The sequence below is a fragment of the Lytechinus variegatus genome, chromosome 11 (genome assembly GCF_018143015.1).
Source record: "Lytechinus variegatus isolate NC3 chromosome 11, Lvar_3.0, whole genome shotgun sequence".
Classification (NCBI taxonomy): Eukaryota; Metazoa; Echinodermata; class Echinoidea; order Temnopleuroida; family Toxopneustidae; genus Lytechinus; species Lytechinus variegatus.
The window spans coordinates 33,309,852-33,330,762 of record NC_054750.1 but is presented as its reverse complement, the minus strand read 5'-3'; the positions used below and the strand labels follow the sequence as shown (position 1 = coordinate 33,330,762).

Sequence of the window (20,911 nt, the reverse complement as noted above, 5' to 3'; positions counted from 1 at the left end):
ATCTTAACCTAAGTTTGGCAACTGACTCATCAAGAATGTTTGGTACATTTATGATAAAGATTTACTCATGATAGTCCCACCATGGTATACATGTATGTAAGATCTACGGTTTTCCAACCACATGTACACGTACCTCTTTATGTTCCATACGTTTATCAACCGTATCTCCAGTTTTCCAATAAAATTTCTCACTCCTTTACATTCATGTACACTGCAGTATATGCTTTACAATGAAAACACGTTTGATCGGCAGATTTTACACCAATGTCTTTTGTTGAATTTTCATAATTTTCAATTCCAAGCTTGCTTGAATGCTTGCATATTTGTAAGTCAAGTAGTCAACCTTCCATATTAAAGGTTGATACCCAATTCAAAATTATTACAACTTATTATGCAGAGGGTATTAGTCCCTGCTTCTAAGTCACTTTCTTTGAGCCAAACAGATTTCTATTGTCCTAAAGGATTTGACTTCTAAGACAAAGCTACCTGTGTTTTTTTATTCAAATTTGTTTGACATTATAGTTGCATTTCACTGTGAAATTTTGCCAGTTCTGTAATTTCCAGTATCATGGCAAATTGGGGACTTACGTGTAATCCTATGTACACTGTCCTCGAGTATGTCATTCGTATTTCTACCATGCAGTTTCTTCTGAGAGTAAGTCGGCAGACTTTCTTCCCAGTCTGGGAGCTGTGTCTGGCCTTCCTGGATTCACCATGGGCGAGATTCTTACTCTTCCTCAGAACTTTGGGTAAGACCACATTGTACATTTCCATTCTGTCATTCTGTGAATTCTCGACTTTAGTTGTAAGTTTTAATGTAAAAATAGTAGAAAATATAGTGAGAAATACTGGTGAACGTTTGAGGAAAATTAATCAGAGATCCCGGGGGGGGCCACTTACATTGACGAGTGGATACCATGCGCGACCAAAAAACACGTAAAAAGGATGTCTTTTTCACGATAGGGCACGTTACGTACGTAACGTGATAAGGGTGTCAAAAACACGAAAATTATGAAAAAAGGGTATCTATTTCGCTAGGAAAATTACGTGTTTAGGGTCGAATTTGGGGGATGATTAAACAAAATTAAAATGTTTTATAAAGGGTGTCCTTTTTGCCCCAACACTTCGTGTTTAGAGTCCGATTTGCGCGAGGTGTAGAAGGTGGGGTCGTACTAAACCAAATAAGGTAAAGCCGACGACCGAAGGACCCGTAACAATAAAACATTCATGTACTTGTTTAGGGGTTCATTTCAGGAATATTTGCCAAGAGTATCGATTTGTTTCCTATACTTGTTAAGGGTAGGGTTTCACACGCCAATACTTGTTAAGGGGTGCATTTTCAGAATATGGAAATTACGTGTTTAGGGTGTTTTTCGAGACCCCATGGTCGCACATGGTATCCACTCATGAATGGAAGTGGCCCCCCCGGGTCAGAGATTAAAAAACTTGTAGAATTTTATTTTTTTGGTTTTGTAACTATCATGAATTTAAGAAATCAATGTGTAATTTTCTCAAAAAATTGTAAATAGTTCAATATATATCAACAAATTATTTCACACCCACCCCCGAGAGAAAAGAAGTTTTAGTCATGAAGCATTAAAAAAAATTGAAATGATTCATGTTGTATTACATGACATATAAGGCATCGATCTGCTTGTCTATGACATCACAAATTAAAAATAATAAAATTCTTTTTAAATCTTAGATGGATTTTCCTCAAACCTTCACCAATATTTTGTATCGTTTTTTCTACTATTTTTACGATAAACTTTTTGTTAGAGTAAACTTTCCATCTAAAATCATGCTTGAAGCTCGTTTTTTTAACAGATACTGTACATGTAGAGTACAATCAGACAACTCTGAAAATTTGATGAGGAATGACAACTTAGTTAACTCCAGTACACAAGTCATTGGCAAGAATTGAAACAGCAAGTCTTAGAAACCATCCTCACTACCGTCCTAAAACTGTCCTAAAACTAGTCTGGGGAAGGACAAAAACTCCCATGTCTGGAGACACTTGCAATCGTCACCCCAGTGCTTGTTAGAATGCAATACCCACTGTTTCAAAATTCTCGATACTGCTCAAACAGATTTTCAACTAAAAATAAAAGAAGGGCTTTTCATCAAATGGAAGCAACCTCAACTAAACCAACAGGTGTACAATTACCAAATAATGTTATCCATTTAATTTAACCCACCCCTATCTGATAAATCCATAGACTTTGTTTTACTTCATTCCATTCAACAATTGCATTCCTTGTAATCCTGTGTAACTACATTCTTAAAATTTTTACTTGACATCTCAACTGTATAAATACCAATGACTCTGTTAATAATTTTCAGGCTGAGGATGAGGTGCGACACCTCGAAACATGTTCCGTTATTAAAATGTTATGTTCTATTCTTTATTTTTGTCTTAAAACTAGTTTGCTGGAAACTATTTTAGTGGAAACTAGTTTAACATGTGATGAGAACGGTTGAAGCGGTCTTGGTTGTAATCAGTTGTAATTATAATTTTTTTAATGTTTTTTTTTTTTTTTAGAAAAATCCCTACCTACGTGACCGGTCAGTTTTGTGTTGACTTGAAGATGATATCACAATGTTTGTCAAGTTTGTGCCCCTGCATATGACAAGCATTTGAGAAACCACTAGATGGAATAACAGGCATTTATTCTCAATTTATTCACAGGAGCATATATTTAGGTGAAACATTCTCCTGCTTCGTGAGTGTACATAATGACAGTATACAAGCAACACAGGTATAATAAAAGAGTTGTTTTCCTCTTTAGGTCACAATTATTTTAGTAGCATCACAATACATGTGAGAAATTGACTAAAAATTTGATTCACAAATTATTATCTTAACGTTTAAATTAAAATGTGTTGAACGATTTCCATATTATGGTCTCCTATCCTACAAATATTTCCATGTTTTATTACCAAGGAACCTCTTAAATATATTCATCTCAAATTTAAGGGGGGAAAATTTGAAGAACAAATTTGTAAAATGTAAAAATCGTCTATTCCTTTACCCCTTCACCATTTCTCTCATACGTTTATACACAACCATCTTGCGATATGCAAAGGTAAAAAAGGTCGTTACTTGCTAAACGCTGCAGGGCGCTCTTCCCGAGCGTTTCATTACGCGGTCTATGTACTGTCCGATCTTCCCCTTGTAGTATCTTTGCTACTGACTAAACCTGCTACATTGAATTAAAATAAGCTTTAACAATGCAGTAAATGGGGATTTTCCAGGGCTTGTTTTTGCATTTTGGAGGCGAGAATATCCCAAGCCCCCCATGTGAATTTTTGCCCCTTGGAAACAGCAAAGTGTCTCCTACCACTCTTCATTGGTTAATTCTTCTCCATCCCTACCCCAACTAGGACATCCATGTGAAGACTGATCTACAGACCAGCTCCCAGAGGCTGACCCTGTCTGGAGGGTCCACCCCACCCACCCCTAGCCTCGCCCCGGGAGCGTGCATCGACCAAGTCATTCATCATGAAGTCAAAGAATTGGGCACTCACATGTAAGTATTTTTAGAACAAATATCCTGAAATAAGTCACCTCTCTTCTCATATGTGTCAGTGTTTGTGCGCTAGTTGTGCACAAATTCAATGGGAGATGAAAGAAGTCACCGCCGCTGACGAAATGAACGGCTGTGAAAAACGGCAGGATAATGCACCTTAGGCCTTATTTAATCTTGAAATGACAATTTTAGCAATATGTTTATGTGACTTGTTACATACTTTATGGGGCTCATTGTATTGTTTATGCAGGGGGGGGGGTGAACAAAGAAATTTTGAATTTTAATAATAAAAGGAAACTGACAATTTATTTGATATATGAATGGCACAGCTAGTCCTTATAGAAATCACAACACTGTTTTACACAAAAAGGGTTTACCTACGAGGTGGCATCAGTGAGAGCAATTATATAGACTACATGTATACGTAAATTCTACTTTGTTTTTTGGAGAGTTCTAAGAAGTGCTCAGGACCCAACCTCTCTCTTCCTTCCTCTTTGTCTTTCCCCTTCATCTGCTATCACCCTTATTTTTTTCTCTTTCTTTCTCTTTCATCCACACAGGTGCACCAGTCTTTCTTCTCGCATACATTTCTTTTCACTTTCATCCATCATTTCCGTACTCCATCCATACAATAGCATTTTAGGATTTTTTTTTCTTGTACTTGCATTTATACTTATACCTACAGATCTGTCTTTTAACTTATTCTTTGAGGAATCCACACTCAACAAGTCCTGATTATAGTCTACAGTGTACAATTATTATAATGATTATCTAGTTCATTGTAAATATCATTAATATGATTGTCTATATATATTTATCTATATCATATTGTCATACTGTATATATTTGTATATTCATTTATTTCTTTGTAATGATTTCTTTTACTGTTAAATTGACTTGAGTTGAAATAAGAATAAACCAAACTAAAATTGAGATATAGGCTACTTGTAAGTTTTTACCCCAAGGCCCAAACACCTCAAATTAAAACAACAATCCTCACTTTTGTCTCAAACTCTGTACATATATGTATGCTTGTTGCAGAATTCATTTTTTTTTAGGATGGTATAATTTTTTTATTCTTTTTCCTGCTCCCTGATTTCTCAATTCACTCAGAAATTTTTGTATTCACTTTCATTGTATTTTTACCTTTGATTTCCTAGATTGGTTTGTGCTGTCAGCTATACCTCACCAACCGGTGAGACACTGAGCTTCAGAAAATTCTACAAGTTTCAGGTAACTTTCCCACTAGTGCTATAACCAGTATGCCTTCAGATAAATCAATATTTGAATCGTTAGTTTCTTTGTGCAAATATGGATTGATAATGGATGTTTTGTTTGTTAAAAAGCATTGTGATGCATTTGCCCCCCCCCCATAATTTTGTTAAATTGTTGCCTGTTACATACTGAAATTTACAAAATGAATGAATTTCATAAATGAACATATTTGTTGGTTAAAGGTTCTCTGCCGAACAAGGAGTTTTACATCACCTGCGGATGCTTGAGGCAGCCTATGTTCAGCTAACTGACCCCATTCTGTGCCGCCAGAAAGAGTTCATAAGAACCCTAATTGCATTACGGCTGTTAAATTGGCTTAAATTGTTGTCCTTGACAGCAAATCACAGCTCATCCTTTAGCGTCCATTGTCTTTTTCAATTCCATGTTACGTTGTTTCACTCTAGGCGTCCTGGTCACTCATGCGATTCTATTTCAAGAGTTCTTGTCAAAAAAGCTTCAGTACATGTATGACCATTTTTGAGGCTATTTTTCTGTAAAATTTTCAATCAATTTCCAGGTTCTCAAGCCTCTTGATGTGAAGACAAAGTTTTACAATGCAGAGGTAAGATAAGGAGAGAAAAAAAATTGAATAATCATTTTAAACATTGGTTTTAATCTTTCATTTGCATTCATTTCAATGAACCTATGAAGGAAAATTGCCATAATCTCATTCGTTATTGTAGAGACATCATTCCAGTAAAAATGTTTTGAAATATTCATTCTAAATGTAGATTTTTAACAATCCCTCTCTTTGATCAACGAGCGAATTCCCAATACTGATGTTTTAAAAACACTTTCTCTTCATTAATTACATTTACATTTGTGATGATTATCTATAATACATGAACAGACCTTTGCATCTTCTTACAAAGAGTTACGATTGATCTTATCAACCTCAACTGTATGGAAATCCAACAACGTCACAATCTTTTAACAGGAAATTTGCATGATGTCCTTTGTAAATAAAAAGAAGCATACAAAATTTTTAGAAAAACAATGAATGCATGAAGATACGACAAAAAGCAACAGAAAATACTTCGAACAAACGTGAATTTTATATGTTGACGTTGCTGGCTTTCCATAGTTGTGGTTGATCAAGTCAATCGCACACTCTTTGTTAGATGGGGCCGTGATGTGAATTCCCTTTGGTTTTTTTTTTGGGGGGGGGTTAACTTCATGTCAAGTTGGTTTTACTGAAAACAGAAATTTGCAGAAACATTTAAATGATAATAATATACATCTAGCAATTCATAAAAAATGCTTCATATTGGTGAAAATCTGTAAAAGAGTAACAAGAGTCTCAGAATTTCAGATCATCAGACACATTATTTTGTGCATGCTTTGATGCAATTATGAACTATGTGAAATGTTGATTTCTAGAATTCATATCACATGTACATATCATCTGGGAGATTTGATCATATGACAACAAAAATTTAATCTTTTCAAAATTTGTGTTGCTGTTATTGTTTGATTTTTTAGCGATGTTACTCTCATTATTTTGTTTTTGTTTTTATTAAAAACCAACTTGTAGTCAGGATAAACTTGTCCTTTAAATGTATTCCTATCCTGTTCATACTTCAACACGTTTCCTGATAATGTTTAATCGCATTCTCACATAACGTTTCTTGTGGTTGTGTGAACAGTACTCTCTCAGAATGAGAGCTACCGGAGGATATCAGGTAATCACAACTTATTAGCGTGGTAGTGTGTTCAGACTTTCCGATCAGATTCAGTGTTACTCTCCCATCCTCCCGCTGTCCCACTAAAACTCAATCCCAGCATTTAACTATTCCAGTGATAACCAATTTTAAATTTAATCATGCATTCTTCAGATAGCAATGAAAAAGGCAAGATAGTTGTAAGGGTTCTAGGCCTGAGGATCTAATCAAATGCAATGTGGAGTCGTAGGACAATCAATAAACATTTTCTGTTCAGATATAATCAAGCTCTCTAGACCCCGGTATTCTAAGCAAATTATTTTTCAGTGTTTGCTACTATGCATGCTTTATGAATTGATAGTTACATCGTAATTACATAACAGATGTATTTTGGTTTAATAGACCTTTACTACATATTTATGTTTCTTCAGCTTTTGTGATTTGTTCGCTTGTAGGTCTACATTTAGTTATATATATATCCATGCTGTGAGCATTGCAATATTCAGTAGTTCAGCTTATATTTCATTTTATTTCAACACATTAATATAACAATTTAGGTGTACTATATATTTCTAGTGTTTACTTCATAACTGACGTGTTAAGTTGCATCATATGTGTGCAATCACATATTTAGGAGAAACTCAGTTTTGCATTATGAGCAAGCAAAAAGCACCCCCCCCCCCCTCCCCTGGTAAAGAGTTTTTAAGCAAGACAAAGCAAGTTGAAGCATTTCAGTAACTTGATGACTTAGACAAGAAATGAATAAATAAAAAGAAGAAAAATACATGTAAGTATAAGTGAGTGAATGTTAAGTCATTTGAAATTGTACATGGAGATCGTGTGCCTTACACCACCATCAAAAAAAAATATTTGTGAGCAATGGTAATGCAACAGCTTCTTACATTCCTGCATATTGGCTTATTGATGATCAGGATTGCTATGACTAAATAGATTTTTTTTGTGCAATCTCTGTTGATAATGTCCCTGTCCAGAATTTTCCCAGTAAATTTACATTCTAATTTGTCTTGTTCGTAGATTTGTATGACTTGCCGTTCGATGTGCAAAGTTACCGCCTGCGGTTGCGAGAACAAAACAAAGAGTGATTTGGTAGAATTCTATTGTATTTACTAATTTGCGCATGAATTATTTGATTTGGTATCTTTTGTTTTTTTAGCCTGCTGTCAGTATGCGATGTATTTTGTATAAATTTTTTATTTGTTCTATCTTTAATTCTCCTTTCCTGAAAAGGTTTTCATTTGTTGATTGTTGAGTTGTTACGTTCATTTAGAGATGAGATATACAAAGTCATGCTATTGATAAGTATCATACACTGTATAAGATAGACTAGTCATTTATTTTCAGTAAGCAAAGGTGTAGTGTTTCATGTACATGTATATACACAGCTAGGAACTCATGCAGCGGAATAGAATATATCTACATGTAGATTATTGAGCTTTATAGATTAGTATTATCATTTATTTATTTATTTTATGATACTCTCAAATCATGGAAATTATCTAGTGCCATTCTAGTGGTTTTCCGATCAGTTTATCATACAGGATAGTTTGTAAATAATTTTAAAGTTTATTCGGTCTTAATATATTTCACTTTATCGCAATGACACATTTTTCTCATAAATAATAGATTAAAATCTAAAATATTTTTCAACAATGTTTGATGGATGATATCATGACATGAATGATTGATTCAAGCAGAAACATTATGTATTATAATTCCATGGTCTTTGCCCAACATGTAGGCCTATTGATCTCTTCTCCATAGTATCAACAAATTCTGTTTCAGGTCTATTTATAAAAAAGTGAAGTCAGATTTAGTTCTATAGTGATAAAAGATTAATTAGTATTAAGTGAAGTCTGCGATTTTGTTATGCTTAAGATTTAATTATTCAAATTATTGCTTATGTCATACATGTAGATCAATATTGTCTACTTTATTTTATTCACATTGTTTCCCCCTTTTCTCTCGTTTGCATGAACCAACTCTATCATATCCAACCAAATTTGCCTCAAAATCAGGATTATGTTGTAAGTCTTGAAACTTTTCAGATATGAATATCGCTTTTTTATCACACTTTATATGATTTGCTATATTTTCTGCAAGTGCTTGTCATAAATGTAGTTTCCCCTGTTTTGTTATGCTTTTGATACTTTAATAATTTTTTTTGTATTTTTTATTTATTTTTATGATTTTGATAGTGTTCATATATTGTCTTCTTTGTGAAATTAGTAATTATTCTGGATAATGAATAGAAATAAATATCATCTTTTAATTGATATTTTTTCTGTTCAGTAATCAGGACAGGCAAAAAGAAAAAAATTCAGTAATTACATAAAAGCCAAAGTACTGCATTGCCATATTCAGGTATCAAATAAATGTCTGAAAGTTCTTTTATTGCAGAAACAGTTATGAATTATATTAGTCACCCAAGATTAACAACGACAGACCTGTCAACCAGTAAAGCAATATTGACATATATCGCCCAAACTAGATTTATATCGCCCGAGTCATAGACGAGGGTGATAACAGTTATGAATTATATTAGTCACCCAAGATTAACAAAGACAGACCTGTCAACCAGTAAAGCAATATTGACATATATCGCCCAAACTAGATTTATATCGCCCGAGTCATAGACGAGGGTGATAACAGTTATGAATTATATTAGTCACCCAAGATTAACAAAGACAGACCTGTCAACCAGTAAAGCAATATTGACATATATCGCCCAAACTAGATTTATATCGCTTGAGTCGTAGACGAGGGTGATAACAGTTATGAATTATATTAGTCACCCAAGATTAACAAAGACAGACCTGTCAACCAGTAAAGCAATATTGACATTTATAAAACGGGTTCAAGGATGTAGCCAATGGTGAATGCGTATTCATGTCACGTGTTCATGCTTTAATAATGCGCAACCTTCCAGTCGTGCATATTTCGTGCAGCACTGTGCATTTTTTGTGCAGCACTGTGCATTTTTTGTGCAGCACTGTGCATATTTTGTGCAGCATTAGTTCCAATAGCGCAGCACGTAAAAACAGATACGCGTTCAGTAAGGCTGGCTAGGATTTTGATGCGCTTACTTAGGCGCGCATAGTAGATACGCCTGTGATGTCATAATTGACAGTCTTGTGATCTCTTTGTCTGTACGATCGTACACAAGTTGGAGGGATTTGAGAAGATTTCCATGAAAAATTCATTTTGCCGACCCGTTTTATAAAACAATTAATGCACATTTTAAGATTTGTGATGTTAGTGACGATGCGAGCAACTCTCGGGCATTCACAATATTATGCAAAAGCACTCGGCGCAAGCGCCTCTTGCTTTCGCATAATTGTAAATACCCTCGAGTGTGCTGCATCGTCATAACACACTCATAAATGTGCATTAATTGTATAATATCGCCCAAACTAGATTTATATCGCCCGAGTCGTAGACGAGGGTGATATCAATTTAGTGAGGGCGATATATGTCCTTTCGCCCCCAGGCCAGTCAATATTGCTATTATTAACCAAATCAGACATCTAGAGCAAAAATTGTTAAAAATTAGATATTTCAAATTTTTAGAATGAGAATCTCGTTTCTCATGTTGAGCAGACTAGGCCTCTGAACTTTACCATTGTGACGTAATTGAAATGATGCGTTCCTGGCCTAGGGACGTAGTATCCAGCTTTGTCTCAACTTGATTACCATTATGACGTATAGCACTGCGCGGTTAAAGGACGCGTACAAAAACGCGTAGAATACCCGGATGTTAGCGCTCCTTTTATTGCCCGCTACATTTCCACGCATTTTCTCATTGACTCTCCTGAGCGGGCAATAAATTGGGCCCGTGGATAAACAATTGGAATGTTATTGACCGGCCATTTGATCCCAGTCTTAAGCAGGCAACAATGTTTCAAAGTTGCCCTGCTCAGATGTCTGATACGGTTAATAATTATATAATATTGACTGGCCTTGAGGGGAACATCAAATATATTGCCAGCAAAAGAATCATATTGGCCCGAGTCTTTAGACGAGGGCAATATGGGTCTTTTAAGGGCAATATATTTGATGTTCCCCGAAAGAAGAGCCAGTCAATATTTTTATTATCATCCAAATCAGATATCTAGAGCAAAAATCATGATAATGGGGATATTTCTTTTAAAAATAGAGTTCTTTTGTGTCATGTTAATATCGGTCTAGGCTCTGCACTTTACCATTATGACGTACTTGCAAGCGCTCGGATCCAGCGTTGTCTTTATTATGACGTATATTGTGGTGCGCGGATCCTTATGAAGCGTATCTCTTTATACGCATCCTCAAATGCCCGGATGTGAGACCAGGGAAATACAAAGGTATATTTTGCGTCGTCTCTGCATGCAAAGTAAATACGCGCATTGAGACCGAGGAAAATACAAACAATATACCTACCCTTCCCGATATTCAGAAAATGTAGGGCAATACGGTTTTGTAAATGACCAGCTCAGATGTCTGATACGGGTGATAATAGGTTTTAGGCGTACATGTATTTATTACGTTTTTGCAACCAAAATATGGCAGTACATTTTTTCTTTAACAAGTATGTTTTTTCTTTTTTTTTTTTTTACAAAATCGTAATTTATTGAGAAAAATCATCTCTATAGGCCTATATATATGTCTCTATTTCATAAAACGTACACAAACAGGGATATTGGATCAATGTAATTTCAGGTTACTTTTTTTTCAATCATTTTGTTAAAACCAGGGTGTAGATATACACACGTTTCAATATGTTTTTCTTTTTTCATCTGCAAGGGCAGTGCGCATTTTGCTTGCATGCAGCTTGAGCGCCACGATGAAGGAGTGCGCCAAGCATTTTATTATGAAATACAATTTTGGGGGGAAATATAGTTTTTTCATCACAAAATACAGTTTTTCATTCCCAGAGGTTGGCAGGTTTGTAATGATGTTGATTTATAGAGTGCACACACCATCTAAAGACAATCATGCTGCGTGGCTGCTTGTCCAGCAACTTTTTTAATAAGACTATTACTTTTAGTTCAAAAATGTTTTTAAGTTATTAAGAAAACAAGTCTATGTACAAGTGTATTTATATCTCTTTATTCTTTGTTCACTTTGTTTATTCAGATTTAAATATGTATCCATAGACTCCAACTCAAAGCATGAAGAAACTTCATATTGCTTCATGATGCATCATTTTTTGTCCCTTCCAATAACAATCATCAAATATACACTGCAACCATTCTTTTCTCACCACTATATTCTTTTTAGAAAAAAAATGGTTTTGTTAAATTAAGGATCTTTTCTTTGCACTATATCAACATTTCGCTGTTTTATTTATTATTCATGTAAAAAAAATTATTAATGAATCATGATAGTATGTTACAATGTACATAATTATTTTATTCATTATTCATGTGCACATTGCTTATAATTTCATTGCATTTCTTTGCATGAAATATACATGTTTGCATCTTTGCCTACTTATAGTGCATCGAGGGACACATGAAACATTAATAATTGATAATGCTAGTATCTGTGTGTTGGTGTATTCATTTTCTAGTCTTTCAATAATCAAATTTTCTAATAAGGAAGAAAGAAAATGAAAATCTGGAGACCATTATTTTGTTGGTATAAAAGGGGAAGAAAGAAAGAGATCATTGAAAAGTTGAGGAAAATTGAATGAATAGTAAGAAAACTATGAACATTTGACTATTCAGATCACTGATGTTATGTAGATCCTCCTATTGGCGATGGAAACAAGAGCTGTGATGTCACGCAACTTCCCTGTTCAAATTATTTTTTACATATTTCACCTAAATTTCCTTTTTTATCTAGTGTGGATCACAAGATCTGGGGCCCATAACATAAAGGTTAGCAATTGATCGCTAATTTGAAAGAACCATTTTGATTGGTTCCTCCTCAGTCTACTGAGAAAAATGCACATGCAACAACAATCTTGATAGGCCATTTCAATAGCAATTATTCACTAATCTTGTTACGGGGCCCAGATGTTCTTTATTTATGAGATGATACATGTATGTAATCCAGGTTTCAATATATTTTATCATGGATGAATCGTGTATCCTATAATCATTGACTAATTTACATGTTAGTAGTTATTTTTATTTGTTTCCCACCAATTTCTTGTTTTTAATCCCTCAAAATACTGCAATTCCTTCATGAAGTGGCATTCCTGCAACAGTTAGAGTGCAGTCCCATTCATTTCTGTGCATGCTACGTCATATGACTAGACAGTCAGCAGAATTGTGCGAAATTTTGCCGACTTCAGTTATTTATTGCAAACTTAGCTGCATTATGAGCAAATCATTCTGTACCACTTTCAAATTTTAAAACTACATGTAAAATGAGCAGAAATCGACTTCATCTTTAAATCAAGGATTTTGTATAAAGTGTACATGCATGAATCTTCGAGTGCATATTGTGAATGTTTGTCTTGTCAACTGTTATGTTAATATATTTTTTTAAATGATGCACCTTGCATGGTTTTTTCATTATTCACATGCACATGATCGTGCAATCAGCAGCCGAGATCTGAGGGGGGTCAAACTGACCCCCCTCCCCCCTAGTACATGTATATTCTGGTCCGAAATAGCCCAGTTTAGATAGGGTTAAACCAATACGTTTGCCTCTTATTGGCATCAGGTCCTATTTTGAACTACAGTGCGTCCACAAAAAGTATACACTTTTGAAATGACTGCCAAACAGAGGCGTCGATTATGGGGGGGCAGGGGGGGCGATCGCCCCACCAATGAAAATATTGGGGGGGGCAAACATATCGTTTTGCCTCCCCAATAATTCCGCATGTGCTAAAAATGAAATAAGATTGTAATGTTACACAGAAATCAGCAAGCGAGATTGAGATACACAACTCGTTCATCTCTTAAAATCTTGCTCAAAATGTCCACTTTTCAGATTGGAATGTCAAAAAATTTCAGCTCGCGCTTCGTGCTTGCATCATTTCTGTAACAAAAACCCATACTTTCCATGATTAAATAGGTTAATATGGTCCCGTTTTCAGGTCTAAACCTCAAAAGAACTCCCACTTCGATTTGCAATAATCTTTTGTTAGATATGTATCTTGTTCTTTATTAAAAACGTCCATTAAACTCAATTTTTTTTTGCAGATCGAAATATCAACATTTTCAGCTCGCGCTTCGCACTTGCATTAATCTGCTGGTGAGATATGTATATAATGTGTGTGTATATATGTTTATGTACACATATATATATGCATATGTGTGTGTGTGTGAGTTTATTTGTTTTGTCTGATCGAGCGCCTTTGGAAAATTGATTCATGATTTTGCCCCCCCAATCTGAAAAATGGATCGACGCCCCTGCTGCCAAATGAAAAATATATCACTTTTTGGGAAAAGACTTATATGTATATATAGAAAGCCAATAAAGTCAACTTTCAAATGACACTAAAAAGTTGGCTTTTTATATAAGTCTTTCACCCCAGAGTGATATATTTTTTATTTGGCATCCATTTCAAAAGTGTATAGTTTTTTTGGGGGGATGCACTGTATAATTGTGTGCATTACATTCATGAAGGCCCTGTCGTGCACTGCTACTAACTGATACCATCTGAGCAAGTAGTTCTATATTTCTTTGACTTTTTCATCCCTTCTTCAGCCGTTCCATAGCTATATCTAGACGATGATTAAAAAACACTCGACACTTTGGACATACATATACTGTACAAATCAAATAACAATTATGAAGATCCTGTTTCATGAAACTACAAGCTAATACAGTTTAAAGGACAAGTCCACCCCAACAAAAATTTGATTTGACTAAAAAGAGAAAAATCCAACAAGCATAACACTGAAAATTTCATCAAAATTTGATGTAAAATAAGAAAGTTATTTTCAGTTTTATGCTTGTTGGATTTTTCTCCTATTATTGAAATCAACTATTTGTTGGGGTGGACTTGTCCTTTAAATCTTTACTGTAAAAAAAACTAGCGGCCTGTCACAAACGTTTTTAACTGCCATGGTAATGTGGCTCAACAGCTTTAATATCAAAATGAAGGATTTTGTCAAAGTTACTTTAATAGTATACAAATAATGAATGTTTATGAGTGCAATGGACAGAATACTTCATCTTTCACCAAATTAAGTATTCCGTCTATTGCACAAATGAAAAGAACATTCACTATTTTGTTTATATGCCACCTAAAATGGACTCTTTTTTCCTATGAAATTTATGAATTTTGATACAAAATGTGCAAAATATGCTTATGCAGTGCGAGTTCGGTCTGTTGATTATCATGTACATACAACATGCATCGATGGCTCGGTGCGCGCGTGCAATGGACAAAATCGTATGGATCCAAAATTGCACGGTTGATGACGTCATTGTAAAATGGGCTAAATTATCGATATCGAACAACCAATCAAATGACAAGGATCTATCTAGGTGTCATATGATAACTTTGATCAGGACCCTGATCAGATACTGAGAATGCTTATGTTAAAGTCTTGTTTCTTCAATCTCCTTTTTTTTATAAACAGTCCGATGAGGTTTACCTGGAGGCACAGATCCAGAACATCACCCAATCCCCTATGTGCATGGAGAAAGTGTCCTTAGAACCAGCGGCGGATTATACAGTGGAAGAACTCAACTCAACCCAGACAGACGATACATCCAAGTGAGTACTCAGATATGCTTTTCACACTGCATTTCCTAAACCCCATACTATTATTATCCATGGACTATCTTCGAGGTTTTTTTTGGGGGGCTATATCGGGATTAACACCTTAACCCAATTTGGTTTCACACTGCAGTTCTTAGCACCACATTAAGCCGTCTAACCCTGCTTTTTTGCAGGGCTAGATAGTACCATACTATTTACCGTGCTAGCTCATTTTAGTAAAACGTAGTGTGAAACCAAAGTGGGCTAAGCTTAACCACAGGAAACTGGTTGGGGTTTTTTTTGCTCATCTGTGACGTCACAAAATCAAAACTTGAAAAAATTGATATCTCCATTATTTTAAGAATTTACATCAAACCGTTACCAATATTTTTCTTGAATTTGTCTTATTTTATTAAAACCCACTTATGGTCAGGGTGAACTTCCCCTTTAATAGAGAATCCTAACATTTCCACACTTTCCAGTCAGCAGGTACTGTAGGAGCACACAAAATGGTTGCTGGACAGCAAATGTTGTGTGCTCATGAATATCTGACCAAAAATGCTCATTAACATGATTTCATCATCAAAGTCAATACAATCATTCTCCTATCAATATTCATAAGTACATTGTATGTCATATTTCTATTAATTTTAGCGAGGATTAATGAAAGTCTCCGTGTCGAGAAACTTGGTTCAAGTTATACACTCATTAAAACTAAATCAGAAGATCCACTTTCATGTGGATGAAAGGTTGAATCAGCTATCACATTGTCTTGATTCCATTCTGCAGGAAGCTCATTTTTGGCGGCTTCACTTACCTGAATCCGATGGACACCAGGCAGTACCTATACTGTCTCAAGGCCAAGACACAGGCCGGAGCTGACCGTCCGTCCCTCATCAAGGGAGTCTCCAGTATCGGTAAGCTGGACATCGTGTGGAAGACCACATTAGGGGAAAAGGGACGTCTCCAGACCAGCCAACTCCAGAGAATGGTATGTGGATTTCAAACATTGATCTTGACCATGAGATTTAAAGTCGGTACATATTCAATCAGGGAAGCATTTCATGAAGGAATTGTCTGATTTTTTATCTGACAGGCTCTGTTTTATTGTCTCACCTGCGAAGCAAAGTGAGACTATAGGCGCCGCTTTTCCGACGGCGACGGCGACGGCGGCGGCGACGGCGGCGGCGGCGTCAACATCAAATCTTAACCTGAGGTTAAGTTTTTGAAATGACATCATAACTTAGAAAGTATATGGACCTAGTTAATAAAACTTGGCCATAAGGTTAATCAAGTATTACTGAACATCCTATTAGAGTTTCATGTCACATGACCAAGGTCAAAGGTCATTTAGGGTCAATGAACTTAGACCATGTTGGAGGAATCAACATCGAAATCTTAACCTGAGGTTAAGTTTTTGAAATGTCATCATAACTTAGAAAATATATGGACCTAGTTCATGAAACTTCGACATAAGGCTAATCAAGTATCAATGAACATCCTGCATGAGTTTCACGTCACATGACCAAGGTCAAAGGTCATTTAGGGTCAATGAACTTTGGACGAATTGGGGATATCTGTTGAATTCCCATCATAACTTTGAAAGTTTATGGATCTGATTCATGAAACTTGGACATAATAGTAATCAAGCATCACTGAACATTTTGTGCAAGTTTCAGGTCACATGATCAAGGTCAAAGGTCATTTAGGGTCAATGAACTTTGGCCGAATTGGGGATATCTGTTGAATTCCCATCATAACTTTGAAAGTTTATGGATCTGATTCATGAAACTTGGACATAATAGTAATCAAGCATCACTGAACATTTTGTGCAAGTTTCAGGTCTCATGATTAAGGTCAAAGGTCATTTAGGGTCAATGAACTTTGGCCGAATCGGGGGTATCTGTTGAATTACCATCATAACTTTGAAAGTTTATTGGTCTAGTTCGTTAAACTTGGACATTAGAGTAATCAAGTATCACTGAACATCCTGTGCGTGTTTCAGGTCACATGTCCAAGGTCAAAGGTCAATGAACTTTAGCCGAATTGGGTGTATCTGTTGAATTACCATCATAACTTTGAAAGTTTATGGATCTGATTCATGAAACTTGTACATAAGAGTAATCAAGTATCACTGAACATCCTGTTCCAGTTTCAGGTCACATGATCAAGGTCAAAGGTCATGTAAGGTCAATGAACTTTGGCCATGTTGGGGTTTTTCGTTGAATAACCATCATATCTCTGTAAGTTTATTGGTCTAGTTCATAAAAAGAGGACATAAGAGTAACCATGTATCACTGAACATCTTGTGCGAGTTAGAGTAGTATGCAAAGTCAGCACTGCTGCTATATTGAACCGCGTGATGCAGGTGAGACGGCCAGAGGCATTCCACTTGTTTATCTGACAGGCTCTGTTTTATCTGTTATGATAGTAACTGAGACACTCGGCCAATCAAAATCACTTGTCGGACAAAAATGTTGATGAAACGTTCCCCCCATTCACTACTGAATTCTGTATACTAGTTGACTCTACTCAGGGTCCATCTAGTTCTAGAAGGCAGTTGGTTAAAATCATTGCAAGTGATATGATTCTGTTATGATATCAATATCAGTATCAACCTTCTATCATCTCCATAATAAATTCTTTTGCTAATCATGAGATAATATATTTTGTTGGGCAATCTTACAAATCTGTTTGACCCCCTGTATGTGAAACCTTTCTGAAATTAATTTGTCTCCGGGTTTGTTTGTTTTTTAGTTTATACAATATCTGTAATCCTCTCAAATTATTATGTTCTCAGCAGTACATTTTGCCCCCTTTCCCAGTCGATACCTTTTTCCCACTCGTTGCAATGGATATGATGTCAACTCCTATACCTTAAAGGAGAATGAAACCATTGGAGCAAGATAGCTTGTGTGAAAACAGAAAAATCAAAGAAACAGATCAACAAAAGTTTGAGAAAAATCGGACAAATAATGAGAAAGTTATGAGCATTTGAATATTGCGATCACTAATGCTATGGAGATAGCAAATTGGCAACGCGACAAAGATGTGTGAAGTCACTGATGAACAACTCTCCCCATTACTTTAGTATATATTTCACTTGAATTGCCTCTTTTATCACATCTATCCATAGATCATGTGTTCTTTCTACATGAGGGCATGTAATACATATTTTTTAAGAATACATCATGGATAAAGAGTTTGCATCATCATAAGAAAAAGCAAAAAGAGACATTTTGAGGGTATTTTATAGTCCACCAAAGGGAAAGTTGTTCATCAGTGACATCACACATCCTTGTCGCATTGCCAATGGGAGGATCTCTATAGCATTAGTGATTGCAATATTCAAATGCTCATAACTTTCTCATTATTTGTCCAATTTTTCTCAAACTTTTTTATTCTTATTCTTTGATTTTTCTGTTTCTACACAAGCCTATTTGTTCCAAAGGTTTCATTCCCCTTTAAGCACATAGTTCTGGGCCTGGTGTGACAAAGAATAGCTATTGATCCGATCAATCACAACTGTGGACGGCCATCAATATCAACATCTATTACTTATGAATGTTCAAAATATTTTGTAACTACATGTATGATGTATATAATTGTTTTCTTAAAAATTCACTGTGCTTCTCTTTGTCTCGGTAGGACATTGTGCAGATTTCCTGTAGAAAAATTATGACACTGATGGATTTCCATAGAATCACGATTGATTGGATCAATCATAACTCTTTGTGAGACTGGGGCCGAGATCTATCTCATTTAATGTTTATTCCATATATTTTCCTACAGGCACCTGGCTATGGAGACTTGAAGCTGAGTATTGCACAAATACCAGACAGCGTTCCACTAGAGAAACCATTCCAACTCACCTGTAGGGTTACAAGCTGTTGGTAAGAGTCAAACGGGCACATCAGGAGGGGATGGGGGCTCTTTTTTAAAAGAAAAATTGAACTTGAGAGGGGCAATTGCATAAAGTTCCACCGAAAAAGTTCCAAATTGCTGATTATTGGATCCTGAAAAGTATTGCTTTACTTTCTATAGAAATCCTCATGGTGATCTTCAGAGTGATCCTTTTTAAAGGACTAGTCCACCCCAACAAAAAGTTGATTTGAATAAAAATTTTGATATGAAATTGATTTCTTAAATACTTTGCAGTGAACGAACAATGGACCTAAAGCTTGTGTTAAATAACACCACCGGTCTGGTTTGGCTCGGTATCTCCGGCAAGCAACTGGGTAAACTAGGACCAAACACCAGTATGGACATCAAACTTCAACTCATTCCAACCATCCCAGGATTACAGGTATGTTACAAGATCTTCGACTAAGGGTCTGTTTCTCCTTCCAATTTTCAGGCCAGAAACAGCGTGTTCATCCATGATTAGTCCAAAACACGAATGCATCCATGCTTGGTGTGTTGTGAGAAGCCAATAATTTTCTTTTTTTTTTAGATGAGTTGGTTAGTTGGCATTCATATTTTTTTTTGTTGATGTAAATTAGATCCCCTCCTGACTATGACAAAAGCTCTCATTTCGAAAGCTGCAGTGGGCTCTGCCCCTTGACCCGTATAGTGTCTCCTATACCCGCTCCACAATATTTGGGTTGTGGAGCAATACAGATTCCCATCAAGAATACAGATTTCCAACAAGAAATGTGGAGCTTCAACAAAAATTCATTGAGAATGGCTGATGCAGATACACTCGTCAGGTTTGAATTTCATTAAAACTTTTCCTTTGTTTTCAAAACTGCACCTGGGATCAATGAGATGAATACATAAACATGTAGATATTCAATACATAATGTGATCCGAGTCAATTGATATCTTAATTGTTTTTTTTTTCTTTTCAGAGCATATCTGGCATGCGGCTGATCGATCTTTATCTGAAGCGGACTTATGAGCATGACGACATCGCACAGGTCTTTGTCTATACAGAGCAAGATGGCGCTGTGAAGAATATCTGATATAATAGTACTTCTAGCTTTTTTATTTATTTCAATACGATTGATATAAACCATACTTTCAATCGTGATTAAGTTGCCATTTTCACTTTATATTTAGTCTAATCCTGGAATTTGTGAGAAGCTGATATCAACTTACCCTACCAAACATGCTAAAATGACTAGCCTACAATGGCTGTTCATTGTTTTGATTCGTAAATATGAATATGATTACTAGTTGATAGCAATCATAAAAAGTTAGTTATTTCTTTAGTTGATTTCTAAAGGTGGGAAGCTAAAAAAAGAGTGAAGGCTATTGAAATACCTTGTCCTAATAAGGACTACTTTCTTTTTACCTTTGATGTATTTTCTCTCTAAACAATACACCCCTTGACCCAGGTGAATAAAAGTTATACAAGTATTCGGTACCACAAATTTGTAAAATAGCCTTAAGCTGTCAAGGCAAATAATTTAGGCTTAGTACCAGCCGCATATTGAAGTGAAGCAACTAAAATAACGCAAGGGTTCTTACGAAATCCTCCTGGCAAAACGAAATCACAGCTAGCCGTTTAGCTTCCATTGTCTCTTTCCGTTCTATTATGTATTGTCTCACTCTAGCGTTCACTCATTCATGCGATTTTACTCCGAGGGGTGCATATAAAAAAGCTTCAGTATGTCCTTTTTAAGGCCATTTTACAAAAAGTTATCATGGTATCTTTGCCATCCATTGATGGTGACTCAATGAAATCCTTGAATTCATTTGGCTGTTGAGCTTTGTAACCTTAGATGATAGTTCTCATTGGATAACAGAGTTACCATAATAAGGAACTTTTATGCAACCGG

At 35.6% G+C, this 20,911-nt stretch overlaps 1 protein-coding gene across 7 annotated transcripts in view; it reads left to right on the top strand.

The window, feature by feature from the left end:
- The window catches only part of LOC121423740 (trafficking protein particle complex subunit 13-like), a 26,499-nt gene extending 5,588 nt beyond the window's left edge, over positions 1-20,911 (top strand). Inside the window, exons 3-14 of one of the 7 annotated variants that reach the window (XM_041619214.1) lie at positions 644-749; positions 2,690-2,759; positions 3,385-3,530; positions 4,691-4,763; positions 5,323-5,367; positions 6,452-6,487; positions 8,503-8,511; positions 15,007-15,143; positions 15,918-16,119; positions 18,921-19,021; positions 19,287-19,434; positions 19,979-20,911. In XM_041619214.1, the coding sequence (XP_041475148.1) occupies positions 644-749; positions 2,690-2,759; positions 3,385-3,530; positions 4,691-4,763; positions 5,323-5,367; positions 6,452-6,487; positions 8,503-8,511; positions 15,007-15,143; positions 15,918-16,119; positions 18,921-19,021; positions 19,287-19,434; positions 19,979-20,092 (1,187 nt within the window). In that variant the 3' untranslated portion in view covers positions 20,093-20,911. Of the gene's footprint in view, positions 1-643; positions 750-2,689; positions 2,760-3,384; positions 3,531-4,690; positions 4,764-5,322; positions 5,368-6,451; positions 6,488-8,502; positions 8,512-15,006; positions 15,144-15,914; positions 16,120-18,920; positions 19,022-19,286; positions 19,435-19,978 lie in introns of all 7 variants that reach the window. The other 6 variants (XM_041619213.1, XM_041619217.1, XM_041619216.1 and 3 more) reach the window with 6 other exon arrangements.